Source organism: Zeugodacus cucurbitae, chromosome 6, assembly GCF_028554725.1.
Source record: "Zeugodacus cucurbitae isolate PBARC_wt_2022May chromosome 6, idZeuCucr1.2, whole genome shotgun sequence".
In the NCBI taxonomy this organism is placed as follows: Eukaryota; Metazoa; Arthropoda; class Insecta; order Diptera; family Tephritidae; genus Zeugodacus; species Zeugodacus cucurbitae.
In genome coordinates this window covers 50,038,457-50,056,978 of record NC_071671.1, presented here as the reverse complement: position 1 = coordinate 50,056,978, position 18,522 = coordinate 50,038,457, and the positions used below count along the sequence as shown (strand labels likewise).

General features: G+C 34.6%; 5 protein-coding genes across 5 annotated transcripts; 4 read left to right on the top strand and 1 right to left on the bottom strand.

Moving 5' to 3' along the window:
* Window positions 1-342: 342 nt before the first annotated feature.
* Window positions 343-3,662, top strand: LOC105217364 (origin recognition complex subunit 1). The gene is made up of 5 exons (XM_011192322.3): window positions 343-1,585; window positions 1,647-1,852; window positions 1,912-2,742; window positions 2,810-2,945; window positions 3,023-3,662. The coding sequence occupies exons 1-5, from the start codon at window positions 483-485 to the stop codon at window positions 3,501-3,503; spliced, it is 2,757 nt and encodes a 918-aa protein (XP_011190624.2). The 5' UTR covers window positions 343-482; the 3' UTR covers window positions 3,504-3,662.
* Window positions 3,603-10,145, bottom strand: Orc1_0 (GPI ethanolamine phosphate transferase 2). Its single transcript, XM_011192323.3, has 10 exons — window positions 9,889-10,145; window positions 9,445-9,823; window positions 9,205-9,384; window positions 9,012-9,142; window positions 8,734-8,951; window positions 8,461-8,669; window positions 7,791-8,403; window positions 7,571-7,718; window positions 4,072-4,408; window positions 3,603-3,998 (listed from the first exon to the last, which is right to left on the bottom strand). The coding sequence occupies exons 1-10, from the start codon at window positions 10,056-10,058 to the stop codon at window positions 3,603-3,605; spliced, it is 2,781 nt and encodes a 926-aa protein (XP_011190625.2). The 5' UTR covers window positions 10,059-10,145.
* Window positions 10,146-10,474: 329 nt separating this feature from the next.
* On the top strand, window positions 10,475-12,748 carry LOC128922684 (zinc finger protein 506-like). The gene is made up of 4 exons (XM_054234019.1): window positions 10,475-10,875; window positions 10,955-11,083; window positions 11,140-11,514; window positions 11,590-12,748. The coding sequence occupies exons 1-4, from the start codon at window positions 10,564-10,566 to the stop codon at window positions 12,652-12,654; spliced, it is 1,881 nt and encodes a 626-aa protein (XP_054089994.1). The 5' UTR covers window positions 10,475-10,563; the 3' UTR covers window positions 12,655-12,748.
* A 255-nt stretch (window positions 12,749-13,003) lies between these two features.
* LOC105217366 (zinc finger protein 37) lies at window positions 13,004-15,511 on the top strand. The gene is made up of 4 exons (XM_011192324.3): window positions 13,004-13,459; window positions 13,521-13,640; window positions 13,712-14,086; window positions 14,153-15,511. Exons 1-4 carry the CDS (start codon window positions 13,157-13,159, stop codon window positions 15,098-15,100), a joined length of 1,746 nt encoding a protein of 581 aa, XP_011190626.3. The 5' UTR covers window positions 13,004-13,156; the 3' UTR covers window positions 15,101-15,511.
* Window positions 15,512-15,647: 136 nt separating this feature from the next.
* Window positions 15,648-18,490, top strand: Tufm_0 (uncharacterized). Its single transcript, XM_011192327.3, has 4 exons — window positions 15,648-16,290; window positions 16,359-16,895; window positions 16,977-17,205; window positions 17,278-18,490. Exons 1-4 carry the CDS (start codon window positions 15,901-15,903, stop codon window positions 17,475-17,477), a joined length of 1,356 nt encoding a protein of 451 aa, XP_011190629.1. The 5' UTR covers window positions 15,648-15,900; the 3' UTR covers window positions 17,478-18,490.
* The last annotated feature ends 32 nt before the right edge of the window (window positions 18,491-18,522 follow it).

Sequence of the window (18,522 nt, the reverse complement as noted above, 5' to 3'; positions counted from 1 at the left end):
TTTCCAAGATAAGTTCACAGTTTAGGTGAGTTTTGCTGTGAATACTTGGTGCAAACTTTCTATGGCACGTAACAGGAAAGGCTAAGGTTATAAGTTAATATATGTATATGTAAATATGGTAAATAACAGTTAGAATTCTTTAAAATACAATATTTTATGTATAAAATTAAATCTTTTGCTTAAATATATATCATTTAGATAATAATATCTTCAAAAAATCAAATAATATACATAATTCGAATAATGTTTACGTTACGTTATGTAGTCTAAGTGACATGCTTTTACTGCACACGATAATTGTGACCTTGTTGTATTTTCTCATATGCGGTTATAAACACAAATGCATCCCTAATGTCATTCAATTTAGCGCCAAAAAGAAATCAACATCAAAAAATTATATTTGCTGGCACAGAGATTTTTCGAGCGTACTTGTTTCAATTTTTAATATATTTGCTGATTTTGCACTTTATACAATTTTAATTATGGTACTCAAAGAGAATAAACTAAATGGGCCACCAGTTGTAAAGTGGATTGGAAATCACACTGACACGGTGGTAGATGTGCCCAGATTAATACATAAAGAAGTGAACTTTTACCAAAAGTGTATCTTTGGCGACTTAACACTTTCTTTGGGTGATTTTGTGCTTGTGTCCAATGCTGATGCTGCTGAACCGGACACAGTGGATGGCTGCGACATCGCTAAAATATTACACTTATACGAATTACACGAATCCGTCGATCGCGATCCTTATCGTGCTATCGTACAATGGTACTCTCGTCCTGAGTGTGTGCCACACAAAGAGTTTGATCGTGATGATATTTGTATTGATTTCGGCACAGAATTGATTGAAGAATATCGACCATATGATTCAGATATATCACTGGAGACCATATTTCGAAAATGTATTGTTTTATTTGGTCGAACTGATGAGTCTGCCAATGCCATTTTACATAAATACAACGGTAAGCACAAAGGCCAACTAATGTTTGTCTGCAGATATAAATTTATTAAGGATAAGAAGTCTTACAAAATTGTGCCATTAGAATGGAATACGAATGTTACAAATGCGCAGACAGAGAGCCGCGCTAGAAAAAAGAGCTGCGCAGAGGACTCACCAAGTATAAATACTAAGGAAAGAAAGACACCACGTGTGTCTAGAAGTGCGTCAACTCGTAAGGAGAAAGTGGATGGTAGTACGGCAGTAAGAAAACGACGTGCATCCGTGGCTGCTGCAGCCGCATTGGAGTTCATTGATTGTAATGTGCTCCAACAGGAACATAAAGTATCTCCAATTAAAATAATAGGTGGTCGAAATGTTATACGCCTGTCGGCTAAGAAGAAAATATCGACGCCAAATAATGAAATGGACTGCGTACCCACATCACCACTCACAGAACGCAACAGAGTGGATGTCACACCAACAACACGTGTCACAGCCGCTCGGCGTAACTTGAACTTAAGTTTGGATACTGGCGCTGACACCAGTGTAGAATCTGACTGCTTAAATTATTCCATAGTAAAAACACCAACGACAACGCAGGAATCAACCAATGACATGAAAATAAAGCTCAGATTGTCCGCCAAGTACGTATGAGGTATACCAATGCTCTTCAAAAACATTAAATTTTATTTTTTTGTTTATTAGACAACGCAAAACCAAACTGGCAGCCATGGATGAACAGTTCAATGACCCACTTTCAATAAATGTGGAAATTGAGCGTGTTACTAAAAGTACACCAGAGGAGATATACTCCACTCCAACTAAAAGATCCAAAGGAACTATCGAAGAGACTGAAATGACACCAACCACGCGACGTAAGAGTATACTAAAATCGGCAGTCAGACGCACAGGTAATTAGAAATCTTGAATTTTATCCTTATGCAGTTAATGAAAAAAGCTAAAATTTTAGGTGAGAGCACACCAAAACGTAGTATACAATTGTCGGATGTTGTTGAAAAGCGCGTCTTTAACAATGAAGAATCGATTTCAACACCAAAACGTAAACCAAAAAGCGATGATAACGATATCAAACGTTCGGCCATGAAAAATGCTGCCATAATACGTCGACGTAATTCAACGACCGCAGTAGCCGGTGCAATGACACCATCACAAAAACTTAAAATGATACGTCGTGGTGAATTGTCACCAACAATGGAAAATAGGCCCGCCTCCGCTATCTCAACTGCAGCACAAGCCAAAAAATCTGATCTCCAGTTGGCGCGTGAACGTCTGCACGTATCGGTGGTGCCACAAAGTCTACCTTGTCGCGAAAAAGAATTCGACAATGTTTACGCATTTTTAGAGGGAAAAATTGAAGATCAATGTGGCGGTTGTATGTATGTGTCTGGTGTGCCGGGTACAGGTAAAACAGCAACCGTTACCGGTGTTATACGTATGCTGCAACGTAAGCAAGAGAATGATGAGCTGCCTCCATTCGAGTTCGTCGAGATTAACGGTATGCGTTTAACGGAACCACGTCAGGCGTATGTACAAATTTACAAACAATTAACGGGAAAAACTGTTTCGTGGGAACAAGCACATACGCTGCTGGAAAAGCGTTTCACAACACCGGCGCCACGACGCGTCACAACGGTATTACTGGTTGATGAATTGGATATTTTGTGTAATCGACGACAAGATGTTGTCTATAATTTACTCGATTGGCCGACAAAATCTGCGGCACATTTGGTGGTCATAACCATAGCGAACACAATGGATTTGCCAGAGCGTTTACTCATGGGTGCGTTGTGAGCGTCTTTCGTTAGATTAAATAAATAAATACTTATATGTTTTGATCTCATTTTCAGGCAAAGTCACTTCACGTCTTGGCCTAACACGTCTCACCTTCCAACCATATACACATAAACAACTGCAGGAAATCGTTACAATGCGCTTAAGTGGCTCAGAAGCCTTTAAAAGTGATGCGGTACAACTTGTAGCACGGTTAGTACGCATTTACAAATTAAAACACAGCACATTTCAAATACTTATTGCATTTTAATATTTATTTTACTTTGCAGTAAAGTGGCTGCTGTATCAGGGGATGCGCGTCGTGCCTTAGATATATGTCGCCGCGCAACAGAAATTGCCGAAGCCGCTATACTACCCAAAGATAGTGACAATGCAGTGCCAATGCAAAAATTTGTCGGCATAGCACACGTGCAACAGGCGCTCTCCGAAATGATAGCTAGCGCCAAAGTGCAAGCGATAAAAAATTGTTCTTGCTTGGAACAAATATTCCTACAAGCTGTGCTTGCCGAAGTGACTAGAACTGGTGTCGAGGAAACATCGTTTATGGGCGTCTACACGCAGGTGGAAAGTCTGGCCGCGTTTGAGGGCATCAAAATGCCTACACCGGGCAATTGTTTGCGTATTTGCTCAAAATTGTGCGCCGAACGTTTGCTTATAGCCGAATGCGGACGTAATGATATTTTCCAAAAAATTCTACTCAACGTTAGTGTCGATGATATTCACTATGCATTGCGCGTGAGTGGCATTTAAGCAAAACTAGTGTTTTTTCTTTTTTTTACGAATCACATAGACTCATTTTATTGTAAATTCACTCATTTTCACTATTATTTAATTTTTAACACATTTTTATTATTGATCGAATATGTACAAGTTAATTGTTGTCATTAAATATGTAAAGAAAAGTACAAATACACGGTAGTATTCATAAAATGCTTTCGGCGCAAATACTGAATAGATAAACAGATGGTAACGAAAGAGTAACAGTAACCAGAAATAAATTAAAACCGGTACAAATATGCTTAAGGTGTAGAAATAAATAATGAAATTTATATGCTCATTTGCAGACAAACCGTTTGTTTTGTTAACACTTTCTTGCAAAATATGCGTAATTAAGTATAAAAATGCAATAAATTGCGCTGAATACATATTCAAGGTGACAAGTATACCAACAATTATGGGATTATAAGTAGTTTGACCAATGTAGCCGGGATTTATATCGATTGTGGCAAAACTATTCGAATTACCCTGCAAAGCAATAGGTATATATTAAATACTATGTATAATTTCGCTATTTAACTTCCAATTCAAAAACTTTTACCTGATAGAAGTAAAACATATTGCCCACAAGTATAGTGCACAGCAGCTTCGATAAGTACTTGTATTTGTAATTGCGTAGCGCGTTCTTTTCGCATTTATCGCACAACTCATAGCACAAAGAGAGCGTATATATTAAATAAGCGACTAGAAGAACATTGTGTGGCTTATGCAGCAACAAGGAAACGGTCAGCAGTAAAGTTAGTAGAATTTTAAAGCAACCCGCTAACGAAGTGTGCTGAATTTGATAACTAATACGACGTTTGGAATGTAATATCACAGTTGATATGCATGCAGCAATAACGACCAACAGCCAAAATATGTTCAAAACAATATTATCACTGAAAAAATACACAAAAAAAAAACAATTAATCTTTTTTACAAAAAAAAAAAAAACAATTAATCTTTTTTACAAAAAAAAAAAAAATTAATCTTTTTTACAAAAAAAAAACAATTAATCTTTTTTACAAAAAAAAAAAAAAAAACAATTAATATAAAAAAAAACAATTAATATTGAAAAAAAAAACAATATTTTTAACCAAAAAAATTAATATTTTTTTATTCAAAAATATTAAAAAACAAGTAATGAAAGGCAAGTTCGGGTGCAGCCGAACATTTTATACTCTCGCAATTTATTGAAATAGTTTTATTAAGATAACACAATTTGTCCCATTTATTATCCACTATAATAATCGGTAATTCTTGAACTGATTTCACTCATTTTCAAGCTAAAATATAATCAAGACGATAAGCTTACTTCATATTGCTAAGATATCTCACATATTAACCGATATATAGTGTATAAAGACCGAATATCAGGTACATATATGTAAGCTAGTGGAAGTTATGACAGATTTTAACCATTTTTGGTACAGAGACCCGCTATTAGAAATCAAAGATTCTTCTTCTTCTTCTTGACTGGCGTAGACACCGCTTACGCGGTTGTAGCCGAGTCCAAAACAGCGCGCCGCGCAAGAAAAGATTGCCTCTGAATTAAATTATAATATTTGAGAGATTTATCAATATTTTCGGTGAAAAGGCACTGATTTCTTTATATTCGATATCCGGGGTCTTGAAAAGTTATAGTCCGATTTCGACAATATTTCCACAAGTGATGCCACAGCTTAAATACAGTATTTCTGTAAAGCTTTATTCCGCTATCTTCATTGGTTCCTAATGTATATATTATAAATTGAACGAATCAGATGGATTTCAAAATTCAGTTATATGGGAAGTAGGCGTGCTTGTGAACCAAATTCACCCATTTTTTATCCGGTGTCAAGAAAATATTATATAGCGAATTTCATTGAAATCGGTCGAGTAGTTCCTGAGAGTCGAGTAGTTTTGGACTCATAAGTGGGTGCCAATTTTCCATTTTTTTAAGTAAACGATTTCCGTTAGTAAGTTAACACACTTTTGGTAATTTTCAACCTAACCTTTGTATGGCTGGTGGGCTTATTATCCGATTTCAACTATTTTCACGGTGTGTAATGGGGTACGTAACAGAGAGCGGCTTCCGTTGAGCGCAAAAATGTTCATGCACAAACAATACCCGAACTATCAGCCCATTCGGCTCAAGCGCTCAAAATGGCATTCGTGAATATATTCGCTACTGAGCTAAATTCAGCTCAATTGCGGTAAATTCGTTTGCTTGCTGAGTTTATTCACGCTCGTGTTGAAACAGCTCTACCCAGGCGTTCGCTCATTCGGCTCAACAATGATCGTGTTGAATGAAAACAAGCACACAAAAGAGCAAACTCAACGGGTATGAGCAAACTCAACACATATGAATAAACTCACTGTGCTTGAATAAATGCGCAACCAGCAGCGCTACTGGTTTTGTAAAATCCGTTGGCACACACACATGCATATATACATATATATACGTACATATATTATTGTATATGTATACCAGAGAGCTGCAACGGATATATAATTTTCGTGCACATTCGAATGTCCACTCTGATTTTGTTTGATCAAACTTTTCGGTATGAATACACGTATTGATCGCTTGGAGACATGTTCAAAACGAACGAGCCTTTCGCGACACTCGAAACACAAGCATATATGCTTGTTTTAACAGAGTGCCGAGTTGACACTCGTTTGTGAACGAGCTGGCACTCTAACCCGATCGTATTGAATGTGATCGAGTCACACACGAGTGTGCACAAAATTTCAGAATATGCATGTATGTAATTGGCAGTCATGCTATTATTGCGTAGTGATTGTCAACGATTATTGGTTTTGTTTGTTTTGTTTACTTTTTATAATTCATAATGACAACGATAGAAAATTCGGGTTGTGAGAACATTTCCAATGGCACAAACACCTTATCTGGTCTACACCTGAAATTTGTGATTTAAAAAAAATTAAAATATTTAAGTGCAATGAAATGTTTTTTATTTATGATTTATGAATTAATAAATAAAATAAGTTTTGAGTGAATTATATTCTTAAATTGAATTATTCTTTTATAATATGTACTATGTACGTCTAATATTCAAATTATTCAACCAAAAAAGCTAAGACAGAACGCGTCATCCCGACGCCAACATACATACATATGTGTGTACGTATGTTTATCTATTATTTTTTGGTCTTCGAGTGCCACTCGAATGTGTCGATCACAATCAACACGTGCACGACACACCCGAAAATATAATATACATAAAATCCGAGTTTGCTGCTTGCACTCGAAAATAGGACCGTCTTGATTGTTCGTTTGCGTTATTTTCGCTTCGGGTTCTAAACTCGATCGAACACGTGTTTGAAGAGTGTTACGACACACTCGTACCGAATTTAAGCTAGTGTGATTGAACACACTCGAACATACCCGAAGCTGCTCTCTGATGTATACCAAAGAACTGCAAAACTCACTTTTTCCTTGAATCAGCTCATACGCAAAAGTTTCTATTCACTTCCAATCACTGAGCGAAAGTGAGCTAAAAATTTCGTGAAGTGAGCAAACGTGAGCAAAGCATTTCGGACCGAAGGCTCACACTGTACGCGAATGAGCGGTGCGGCAACATGAGCCGATTTTTACTCAACGCTGTGTTTCGCTCAATGATTGGAATTGAATAGAAACTTTTGCGTATGAGCTGATTCAAGGAAAAAGTAAGTTTTGCAGTTCTCTGGTACGTAAGTGATGTTACTGCGGAAAGTTTGGTTTATATGCCCCTTCCTAGTGCGAACCTTGATGCCAAATTTTACTGTTATAGCTTTATGTATGACTTAGTTATTGTACTTTATATTATATGTTTTCGGTTTTCGCCATTTTGTGGGCTTGGATGTCCGATTTCGCCAATTTTCAATAGCAACTTTTAGAAAAAAAATTATTTTTAAGAAAAATTTTTTAGAAAAAAAATATTTTTAGAAAGAAATTTAAAAACAGAAATATTTTTTAGAAAGAAAATATTTTTAAGAAAAATTTTTTAGAAAAAAATTTAAAAACGAAAATATTTTTTAGAAAAAAAGAGATATATACGAATTATAGTCATACTTACCAACAGTTTATGTTGAACACGAAGTAAACCACTCCCTTCAAGGCACGATAGCAATAGATCAGCATCGCAGCGAAGAAGTACAACACAAGCTCCTTACGCGTTTGCACAAGACTATGCTGACGTAAACATAGCGTATATAAAATCAGGCCTAAAATATTAAATGCGAGAAGTATGTTTGTATATTTTTCTAATGTTAACAGTATATACAAAGTATACATACCTGCACCAAATATGAAACTTAGCCATGCTTTATTTCGCTCCTGCGTTAGATAAGACGACGCACCGTCTAAACGGTACAAAATACCCAAACCTCCAATCACCAATAGGGACGTGTGTGATTTTAGCAAATTTCGCAAAACAACTTTATACAGCGCCATATCATTGACGCATGTGTCCAGCCTGCAGGCAAATAACTGTGTTTGAAAATTTTGCACAAAAAGCAAAAATATAGTGCTGGCTCCAAGATAATGCCAAGTTATATTCTCGTATTCGATGTACGATGAGGAGGCCAGCGTAAGCGTATGAAATACTAAACAACTTAACAACAACCAAATTTGTTTTGGTTTGGGCAGTGAGGATTGTGCTAGTGTACAGCTCATATGTAATCGGCGAAATAATATATACACTATATTTATAAGCAAATAAGTGTTAGCCATTATGGCCAACAATATCGTAATGGTAAACATTATGCCAGTAGACAAAAAGTAACGCTGGTAGTGGCACCATTTATTTATGCATGCGGCGAAAGCTAATAGACACAGCCATGCTGTCTTGCCTTTGATAATAACACACGCAGTGGTTGTGAAAAAAGCCAAAAGTGCGTTGAGTGTGACCTGAAAATAAGTTGAAAGTTATATTAAACTGATTTTTGTCATTAACATTTTCCTTACAAATGTGGTTAGCATAAGCCCCAGTGTGATCAGCCCGTAATCGAATTGCACTAATGAGTCGGATAGTTGGTTTGAAATTTCGCGTGCCAAACGTAAGTAATGCACTTTAGCGTGCTCGAAAATAAAAGTATTTTCAAAGTTTTTATTGCGTTTTTCTAAAAGAAACTGCTTATGCGCCGATTTGGCTGTGGTAAACCATTTGTTGAATGCTACGACAAGTAAAAAATTACGAAAATTAATTTACGCATAATTTCAATGTGTTTAGCAACTCACCATTGTTATTAACAAAATCTTCATCAAATTTACTGTTAGCTTTTTGCACTAAATGTAGCGCATTATAGTAATAAGCGTATAGTTGGTCCTCCATGTTAAACTCATGCAAGAGCTCGGGTATTAAACAGCCAATTGACATCGGCGGAATTTCCATGGACCAGAGTATGGCTAATGTGGGCGCCATATCAATTTGATTATACTCGTTAGATTTACTAGCACTAAAATGTGTATAATATTTATGTTATAGAAAATAATCATTTAATTTATTAACAATTTACCTGCTTTTGGTGCAGTTTTCTTTGAAAACAAATAATGGCACATACATCTCACCCGTTGTACTCCCACCATGACCGCCACCATCACGCATACCATGGTCACCAGTTAATAAAAGCAGCTGTCTGTGAAAATGCTGTATCGCATAGCGAAACACATATTATCTAACAACAAGAAAGATAGATTGGATTAGAATACCTTTGCATTGTATAGCTTCAGCACAACTTCATCCATTTCTTTTAATTTAAGCGGGATTTTGGCACTTTCACTACCTTCAACATGTCCAATATGATCTAAACCCAAATAATGTAGCACCAACAACATCCAGTCATTATTCAGCAATTCTTTAGATAATACTTCCGTCACATTTTTGTCACCCTTTAAGAATAAAGAGTTCAAAACATACATTCATGTATCACAGCAAATACACATACTCACCTCATAAAAATCGTTCACAAAAAACGAATCTGAGTTAGCGGTAAAGCGTGTAAATTGTTTTGGAAATAGACTTATCCAAGTACGGTCACCAGCAAAAACCGTAGTTTCGTTACGTTCTTGTAAGCGGTGTAACAAAGAGTCTGTAAGTTGTTCAACATGACCAATATTTAGGATAATATCAATAAAATTTGAAACCGTGCCGGTGGTTAAGCTTTTAAGACGAGGCATGGTAACAGTGGGTATGTTAACACGCAACTTGAGACGATTACATGAGTTGTTGTAGGAGAAAGGAATTCCATTTTGACTGGCAAAATCGAAACGTAGCGCATCCACCAGCATAAGTATGGTTTGTGCGTAAATTTGAGTTGGCGGTGTCAAACTATGGAAAGATTTAACATTTTTATATTACCAGAAAATATTTATTTGAATGCGCAAATAGCTTACCTCAAACCATCCAAATCTTTTGGTTTGCTTTCAGCGGCAACACGATCCAAAGCATAATTGTTTATGGGAAAGAAACCAGTTAGGAAAATTGAAGCGCCAAAAATAAACGAAACTATCATGCATATTAGAAAAATTCTAATAGGTCTTGATTTTTCCATCTGTAATGCCATGTACTTTTAAAAAACATCGAAATGACGAATAATTTGCTAAAGTTATTTAAAATTGCACACAATTTGAAATGGAATAATGGCTGTCACTGTTTGATCAAAAATTAATTAATTATAAATAAATTACCAACAATGACAGAAAACAGCTGATTACAGAAATTTTCATTAACCCTCCTACGACAATTTAGTTTCAGCTTTTCGATAAGAAATCGATAATTCATTATTTACAATTTCACTAGTAAATTTGCATGTAAAATTAATAAATTTTCCTAAAACATTTTAAATTTTTATTGAAAAATTAGTTACAAATATTAAACTATATTGCAGTTTTTCAAGGAATGTTTCAAAATTAATTGTGGTTTTAAGTTTACACAAGAACGATTAGCACATCACTACCTATTTGTTCGATAATTTAACTCTGAGTTTAATTGCCATTTTCTAAGATACACAGTTGTCGAACTGCTAACTGTATAAGTTTATCCATTTAATATCATATTCTTTTAGAAAAATGAATATTTGTGGAAGCGTATTCGTCTCAAAAGACGTTCTGAATTTTGCTTTAAAATGTTTATATTGTGAAGAAGATCTAGAAGAGTGGGAAAGTTTTGTTAATCACATTCAAAGTTTGCACAATTCCGATCTCGAAGAACCGTGCATCGATCCCATAGTAGAATTGGATTACAAAGAAAACAATGCTTTAGAATGGTTGAAAGATGAAGATATGCCATCCACTGAAGTGGATCAGTGGGACGATCCAATAAATAATGTAGACACTTTAAAAGTCGAAGTACCTTCAGATGGAGAAATCTTTAAAACAGAGGCAAGTAAATATCTTTATATATAGTATATTGCATTTTTCTTTCTAATTTTAATGTGTTTTTACATTTTCATTGTCATAGCCAATAGACGAACCAGTTTCTGATAATGATGGTGACCATAGTTATGATGATGACAACGACAGTAACTCTGATTCAGATTCTTCATCAAACGAATATTTAGTAAAAAGTAAACAAAAAACTCCAAAAAAGGTTTGTTTAATCAATCAAACAAAAAAATATAAATACAATGAAATGCATCTTTACAGTTTAAGCCATCATTTTATAGAAATAATGAAAACACGAATCTTTTCATTGAAATGTTTGAAAAGGCTACTTGCTTATGGGATCCCACTGACGAAAATTATCATAATAACACAGAGCGTTCAAAATGTAAAACTGAAATGATACAAGAGATGCAAAACAAATGTCAAATAACATTAACATACAAGAAATTGTGGGAATGCTTCCGAGAATTGCACATGTTGTACAAGACAGTGGGGGCGGCCATAGAGAAGAAATCAGGTTCAAGATACAAAACATTGTCCCCAACTGTATTGGGATATTATGAGAAGTGCACATTTCTCTCTGCAGCAGCAGATGGATTTTTAGATATATTTGAAGATACGCCAAATACAGTTACGGTATATATAAACAAACTCATACTATATACATATATTTAATTTAATATTTTTAATCTATTCAAATTTAATTTACAGAATCTGAGTTTTGCATCTAAAAATTCTGTAACAATAGCGTTTATCGACACCTATGAACGTTTCCCGTCTCTTTACGATTACAAACACCCAGATTACTACCTCCAAGCTAAACGTAGACTAACTTACAAGGAAATGGCTGATATCCTTAGGATTCAACAAAACGTTGAGTTTACAGATGATGATATCTTCAAAGGCATAGAGTATATGCGTCAATGGTATTTTAAGTTGAAAAAGCGTCTTGGAAAGAACTTGAAATTTGAGTCATTGACAAAAGCAGCGCAACATTATGTCGAAAAGTTAAGCTTTCTAACAAGACGATCAAGGGGCGAGAAGCGCGGTGACATCAAATATCCATGTACAGAGTGCGATGAAACATTTACAAGTAATGCAAGCAAACAGGCTCATCTTCACACAGTGCACAAAATCGGTGATATGCCCTACAAATGTAATTTATGCGAAAAAAGCTTTAGTAAACCTGCAGGTTTGAGTGCTCATAAACGACGAATGCATGCGGAAAAAATACATAAATGTGAATTCTGCGATAAAATTTACGCTGTAACAGCCGATTTGAGAGCTCACATGGGTGTACATACTGGCCATAAGCCATATATATGTGAGTTGTGTGGTAAAGGTTTTCGCAATAAGACTAAATTGGGTTTCCATAACGACGCAGTGCATCTTAATCGGAGAGCATTCAAATGTACTATGTGTCCGAAAGATTTTTTGAAAAAACGCGATTTAAGAGATCACATAAAGGCGCATCTTAATATACGTGATAAGATATGTGATACGTGTGGCAAAGGTTTTACAACCACTCATGGATTACATCGGCACAAACAATTACATGCGGATGTTAAAAAGTATGCTTGTAAATTTTGTGAGAAACGATTTTACCAATTTGTCGGTCTGAACTCACATATGAAGCATCGGCATGGCATATATAAGAACGGCATGAAGAAACCCGATACTAAATCTGTAACAGAAGCAATACCGCAAACATCTACAACCAACCTGCTCAGCAGCATTCCTCAAAACTTTTTTGCGAATGCGTTGCAACAACCATAATTTTCGTGTAATTATTTGTAAAAGCGTTCTCTGTATTTATATTTATATTTATATTTATAAGGATTCAATAAACAGCTTAATGAAGTAATGAACCCTGCATAATGACTATTCCAATACATATTTATAATTTTAAATTTAGTTCTTATTGTTAAATAAAATAAAACACACATAAGAAACACTAAACAAATTGATTTAATTTATTCTAGTCTTACATTTTACTTAATAATTTAAAAAAATGTATGTAGTGGTATTGTTGTAATAGTATTTACTACTTTGTATAAAAAATTTTCACGTATAGCTTTTATTTATGTATACTCACTGATAAAAAAAGAAATTTGTTTACACCCTTCTTCTTTGGAAACAGTGACCATTCACAACGGCCTTACATTGCAATCATTGTGAATAGGAAAAATTGTGTGTAGCAAAATACACAATCGCCGAATTTTATCGCCGATTGGTATTCCCGTGAAAGTTTTTATTATACTCGTATTATTATTAAAAAATGGATATATGTGGAAATGTTTTGGTTTCAAAGGATGTACTCAACTTTGCGCTTAAATGTCTTTATTGTGAAACGGATATAGAGGAATGGGAGGCCTTTGTTAATCATATACAAAGCCTACACAACACAAACTATGAAGAGCCTTGTATAGACCCGCTAGTAGAATTGGACTATAAGGAGAATATAGTAGTTGGATTGATAAAAGACGAAACTATGACACCAATTGACACAAACGATCTTGCCAGTAATGATTCTGATATGAAAATGGAATTGCAATCAGATGGTGAATCTGTTAAATCCGAGGTAAAAAATCTGTAAATTTACTCCAAAAACTTTATCATATCCTATATATTTACATTTACAGCATGACAACGATACATCCTCGGACGTGGATCAAAGTCAAAATAATGATGCGAATTACATTGACACCGAAACAGATTCCTCTGATGAAGACGATAAGAAAAATATGACGAGTAAAAAAAAAGTATTTAACCAAGATAAATCAGCTATTTCTAATACGAGCATACACGTAATAATATGCCTCTACATTTTCAGTTTAATCCTACATTTTATAGACGCAACACCAGCACAAATATTTTCATTGAACTTTATAAAAAAGCGCCATGTTTATGGGATCCCAGTGATGATCATTATAATAATAGTGTAGCACGGGAAAATTGTCAAAAAGAAATAATTGAGGAAATGAAGAAGCGTTGTCAAGTTATATTGACTGATCAAACAGTGAGAAGCTGTTTTCACAAATTGCACATGCAATATCAAGCAACACATGAAGCAAAACAAAAAAAGACAAAGTCGAAATCAAAAAAATTACCAGGTGTTGTCATGGATTATTTCGAGAAATGTTCCTTTTTGTCTGTGGCAAAAGATGATTTTGCCAAAGATGTAGAGGAGCCGCCCAACACAAATACTGTAAATATAAATTATATATATTATTTGAGTGATATGTTAATATATATTTTTTGTATTGCTTTTCAGAACTTAAGCTTTGCAAAACTAAATCCTGTCACTGAGACATTCATTGAAACATACGCGCTCTTCCCAGTATTATATGATACTAAGCATGAAGATTATAATAACTCCGGTGTTCGTAAACAAACCTATAAGGAAATGTCAAACATCATTAAATCTAAACAAAACATAGAATTCAGTGATGATGAAATTTATAAGGGAATCTACTACTTGCGTCATTGGTATTATAAACTAAAAAATCGACTTGAAAAAGATTTAGCAGAGAAAGATCTGTCCAGTGCTGCGCAGACTTATATGAAAAAGTGCAGTTTTCTGCCAACTAGAGCACCAAATTTGAAATTAAAATGTACGGAATGCAATAAAGTTTTCCAAAATGAGACGACGCGGCAAAGTCATCTATTTAGGCAGCACAATATCGGAGATTGGCCACATAAATGTACAGAATGTGGACGTACTTTTGAATTCAAAGCAACATTACTAATGCATGAGCAACGTAGTCATGTGGGCAAAGTGCATAAATGTGATTACTGTGAAAGGCGATTTGCTGTACAAGTGGATTTGCAACGGCACATCGGCACACACACTGGTCAAAAGCCCTTCGTATGCGAATTATGTGGCAAGGCATTTCGCAGTAAAACTCAATTGGGTTATCACTCTGATGCCATACATACGAAAACAAGAGCTTACAAGTGTACCATGTGTCCGAAAGATTTCTTGAAAGCGCGAGATTTGAAAGATCACATAAAGGCGCATCTTAATATACGCGATAAAATATGTGAGACGTGTGGCAAAGGCTTCACCAATTGCCATTCACTTATACGACATAGACAAATACATTCCGAAGTAAAGAAATTCGCTTGTAAATTATGTGAAGCGAAATTCCACCAATTTGTTGGTTTAAACTCGCATATGAAGCGGACGCATGGTATAGTTAAAAGTCAACAGAAGTCGTAAAATTTACAGACTGCGAAGCTTTGTATTAACTTGGAACTGGTGCGAAGCAAAACTACTTAAATTTAATTAGTGTATTACATACATGTTGCATGTGGCCAACATTTAATGAATTATGATTAGTTATAATTAAGAACTACTCAAGCACTTCAAAGTCTAATAGTTATATAGCTGAAATACAGTTCATTTGTATTTAAGAATTAGCACTTGCTCATTTTGAAGGAATTACCATTACTCGTGTTTTTTTTTTGTAAGAAACTCAATATTGATTGTTTATCTGCAGGTTATGACAAATTATATGACAAATATGACTTTCCAATAAGAAATACATATATATACTTATATGCAAAATTATTTCTCGTAAACTAGCTTACTTTTTTTAAGTATTTATTAAATGATGTTGACAAACAAGTATTGTTTGTTTGTATGTATGCGAAATTTATGCTTTTGACAACTTAAATTTTAATATCTAAATAAACCATTTACATTTTTTAAATATTTAGTAAAGTAAAACTAAATTATTAATAAATTTTTGAATAAAATTTAATGTTTTTTCATTAACGGAATAAAATTGATACTAACAAATTTGGGAAACACTGCAATCAGCTGTTGAACAGCTGCTTTAAATAGCGAACAGCTGCGCTTATCAAATTTGAGAAGTGTGTGATGCAAACAGCTCTGCACACCAATAGAAGAAAAAAAAATAGTTTAATGAATTTTAAAATATTAAAAAAAAACAGTTTTATTACAGCGCATTCATTAAATAAAAGTGTAAATTTTTAACATTAATAGTCACATTTAAAATGATTAAACTATTTTCACAATTAGCCGGCAGTAGTTTGCGAACTCTTCGCACATTAACCACAGATTCGCAGCTAACTACAACTCAACTAGCAAATATATATAATACAAGGAGAAAATGGTTTAGTAATGCAGCAAAAGATGATAGCACACGACATTGCAATGTGGGTACAATTGGGCATGTTGATCATGGCAAAACCACGTTAACATCTGCTATAACAAAGATTCTGGCTGAGAAGGGACTAGCACAATATGCATCATACGACCAGATCGATAGAGCGCCGGAGGAGAAAGCACGCGGCATAACAATAAATGCTTGCCACATTGGATACGCAACAGCGGCACGTACCTATGCACACACCGACTGTCCGGGACATGCAGATTACATTAAGGTGGGTCTACAAATTAATAGAAATCTTTAAATATTTGTTAATGCATGCGACATTGTTTTCACTTATAGAATATGATATCTGGCGCATCGCAAATGGATGGCGCTATATTGGTTGTCGCCGCAACCGATGGACAAATGCCACAAACGCGTGAGCATCTTTTACTCGCCAAACAAGTGGGAATTGAACGTATTATTGTGTTTATAAACAAAGCGGATTTAGTTGATCAGGAGGTATTAGAGTTGGTGGAAATAGAAATGCGTGAAATGTTATCAGATTTTGGTTTTGATGGCATTAACAGTCCAGTAATTTGTGGTTCTGCTTTGCTGGCCTTAAAAGGTGACACATCGCCCTTCGGTGTGCCGGCAATTGAAAGTTTACTACAACACTTGGACAGCTATGTGCCGACGCCTACACGTGACTACACATCACCCTTTATATTGCCCATTGATAATGCTTTCACAGTGGCTGGACGTGGTACGGTTGTGGTAGGCACAATCAAACGTGGCACAATGCAGAAAAACGATTTAGCCGACTTGCTCGGTTTCAATCAAAATATCAAAACTAGTTTGGGCGATATACAAATTTTCAAAAAGAGCGTGCCGAAGGTAAACGAATTGTATACATGCAGCTAAGGATTGTTCTGATAATTTTCTTTTTGTATTATTTTTTTTTCTTTATCGCTCTAGGCTGTAGCGGGTGAAAATGTTGGTGTCTTATTGCGTGCCGTTAAAATTGCAAGCGTGGAACGTGGCATGCTGCTATGTGCGGCGGACACTGAGAATATCTCAAATCACTTCGAGGCCTCCATGTATTTGCTATCACGTGCCGAAGGTGGACGCAGTAAACCTATGCTCTCCAAATACATACAACAATTATTTAGCGCCACTTGGAATGCGCCGGCACGCATTGACATTGGTAAGCATTTGGCCCACAAGTAATTGAACACTATTGAACGATTTTTGTTTTTAATTTCTGTATTTTCTGCAGTACCCGCCGATGGCATGCTAATGCCTGGCGAACATGGTAAGGTGCGCATAACATTATTGCGAAAAATGGTTTTAATACCAGGGCAAGCGTTTACGATACGCGAAAATGGCGCGACTGTCGCGACGGGCATGATTACCGAAAGAAAACCCTCCTTGGATGTACCGAAAAATAAATTATCCAAAATTGTGGTCACTTGTTGAGCAGATATGCGTGTCTATGTACATAAGTATGTATGCAGATGAAATAAAAGGCAAATAAAGTAAACAAATTGAAATTCATGTTTAATGTATATTATATTTATTGGAAATAAGTACGTAGTTTTATAATTGCATGTTTTGAAATTTAACATCGGAAATCGTTGTAATTATATGGCGGTTTTTGAAACCTAACATAAATATGTATGTATGTATGTATGTAGGAATGCGCATATTGTATACAGTTTCGAATTTCAACTAATTTACATTAAAATGTGCATGTTTTTAAGTATATTATTACAACAATGCGTTTGTTTATAAATAATATTTTTTAAAACAATTTTTCATACAATTTGGCAAGAACTATGTTAACTAATGGCAATAAGCAAATGAAGTTGAGAAATTTTAATTTATTATTATTTTTTAAGACACATAATTTTGGCAACATTTGTTGATAAAACTTAAAAATTCAATAATTGCGAAAAAAAACATACAATATTATATATTTCTTGTTTCACTTTTGATGCGGCATTGTTGCTGGTATTTTTTTTTTTTTACTTTTTTTTTAACACAATTAAGATAGATAATATAATAGCTTCATGTGGTTCAAGCCTCTACAGAACCAAAAAAAAAAACATTTTAAGCTGATTTGCGAGTATATATAAATGTATATATATATAATACGTTTATGTATATAATTATTTATGTATAAAATGCACTAAGTTTATAATATAATATAATAATTTAAAGCAATCTAATTTATGTTTTTTTTTTGCTTATGAGCTAAACAAACTAAAGTTTTTTCTTTCAAATACTTTTTAATGGAAGTGACATGTTTTCACAATTCTAGCAATATTTTGGCAAATAAATTATTTATATTATGTAAAATAATTTATATTTAGTGTAAAATAAAATAAAGGAACTACATAAATATTATGGGGAAAAAATCGTAAGCCCGAGATAACAGATTGGAATGCGTATACTTTTAAGGGGTTGGGGGTAATTAAGATTCTCAAAAACTATTTTTTGCATTTTCGTTAAGTGGAATAGC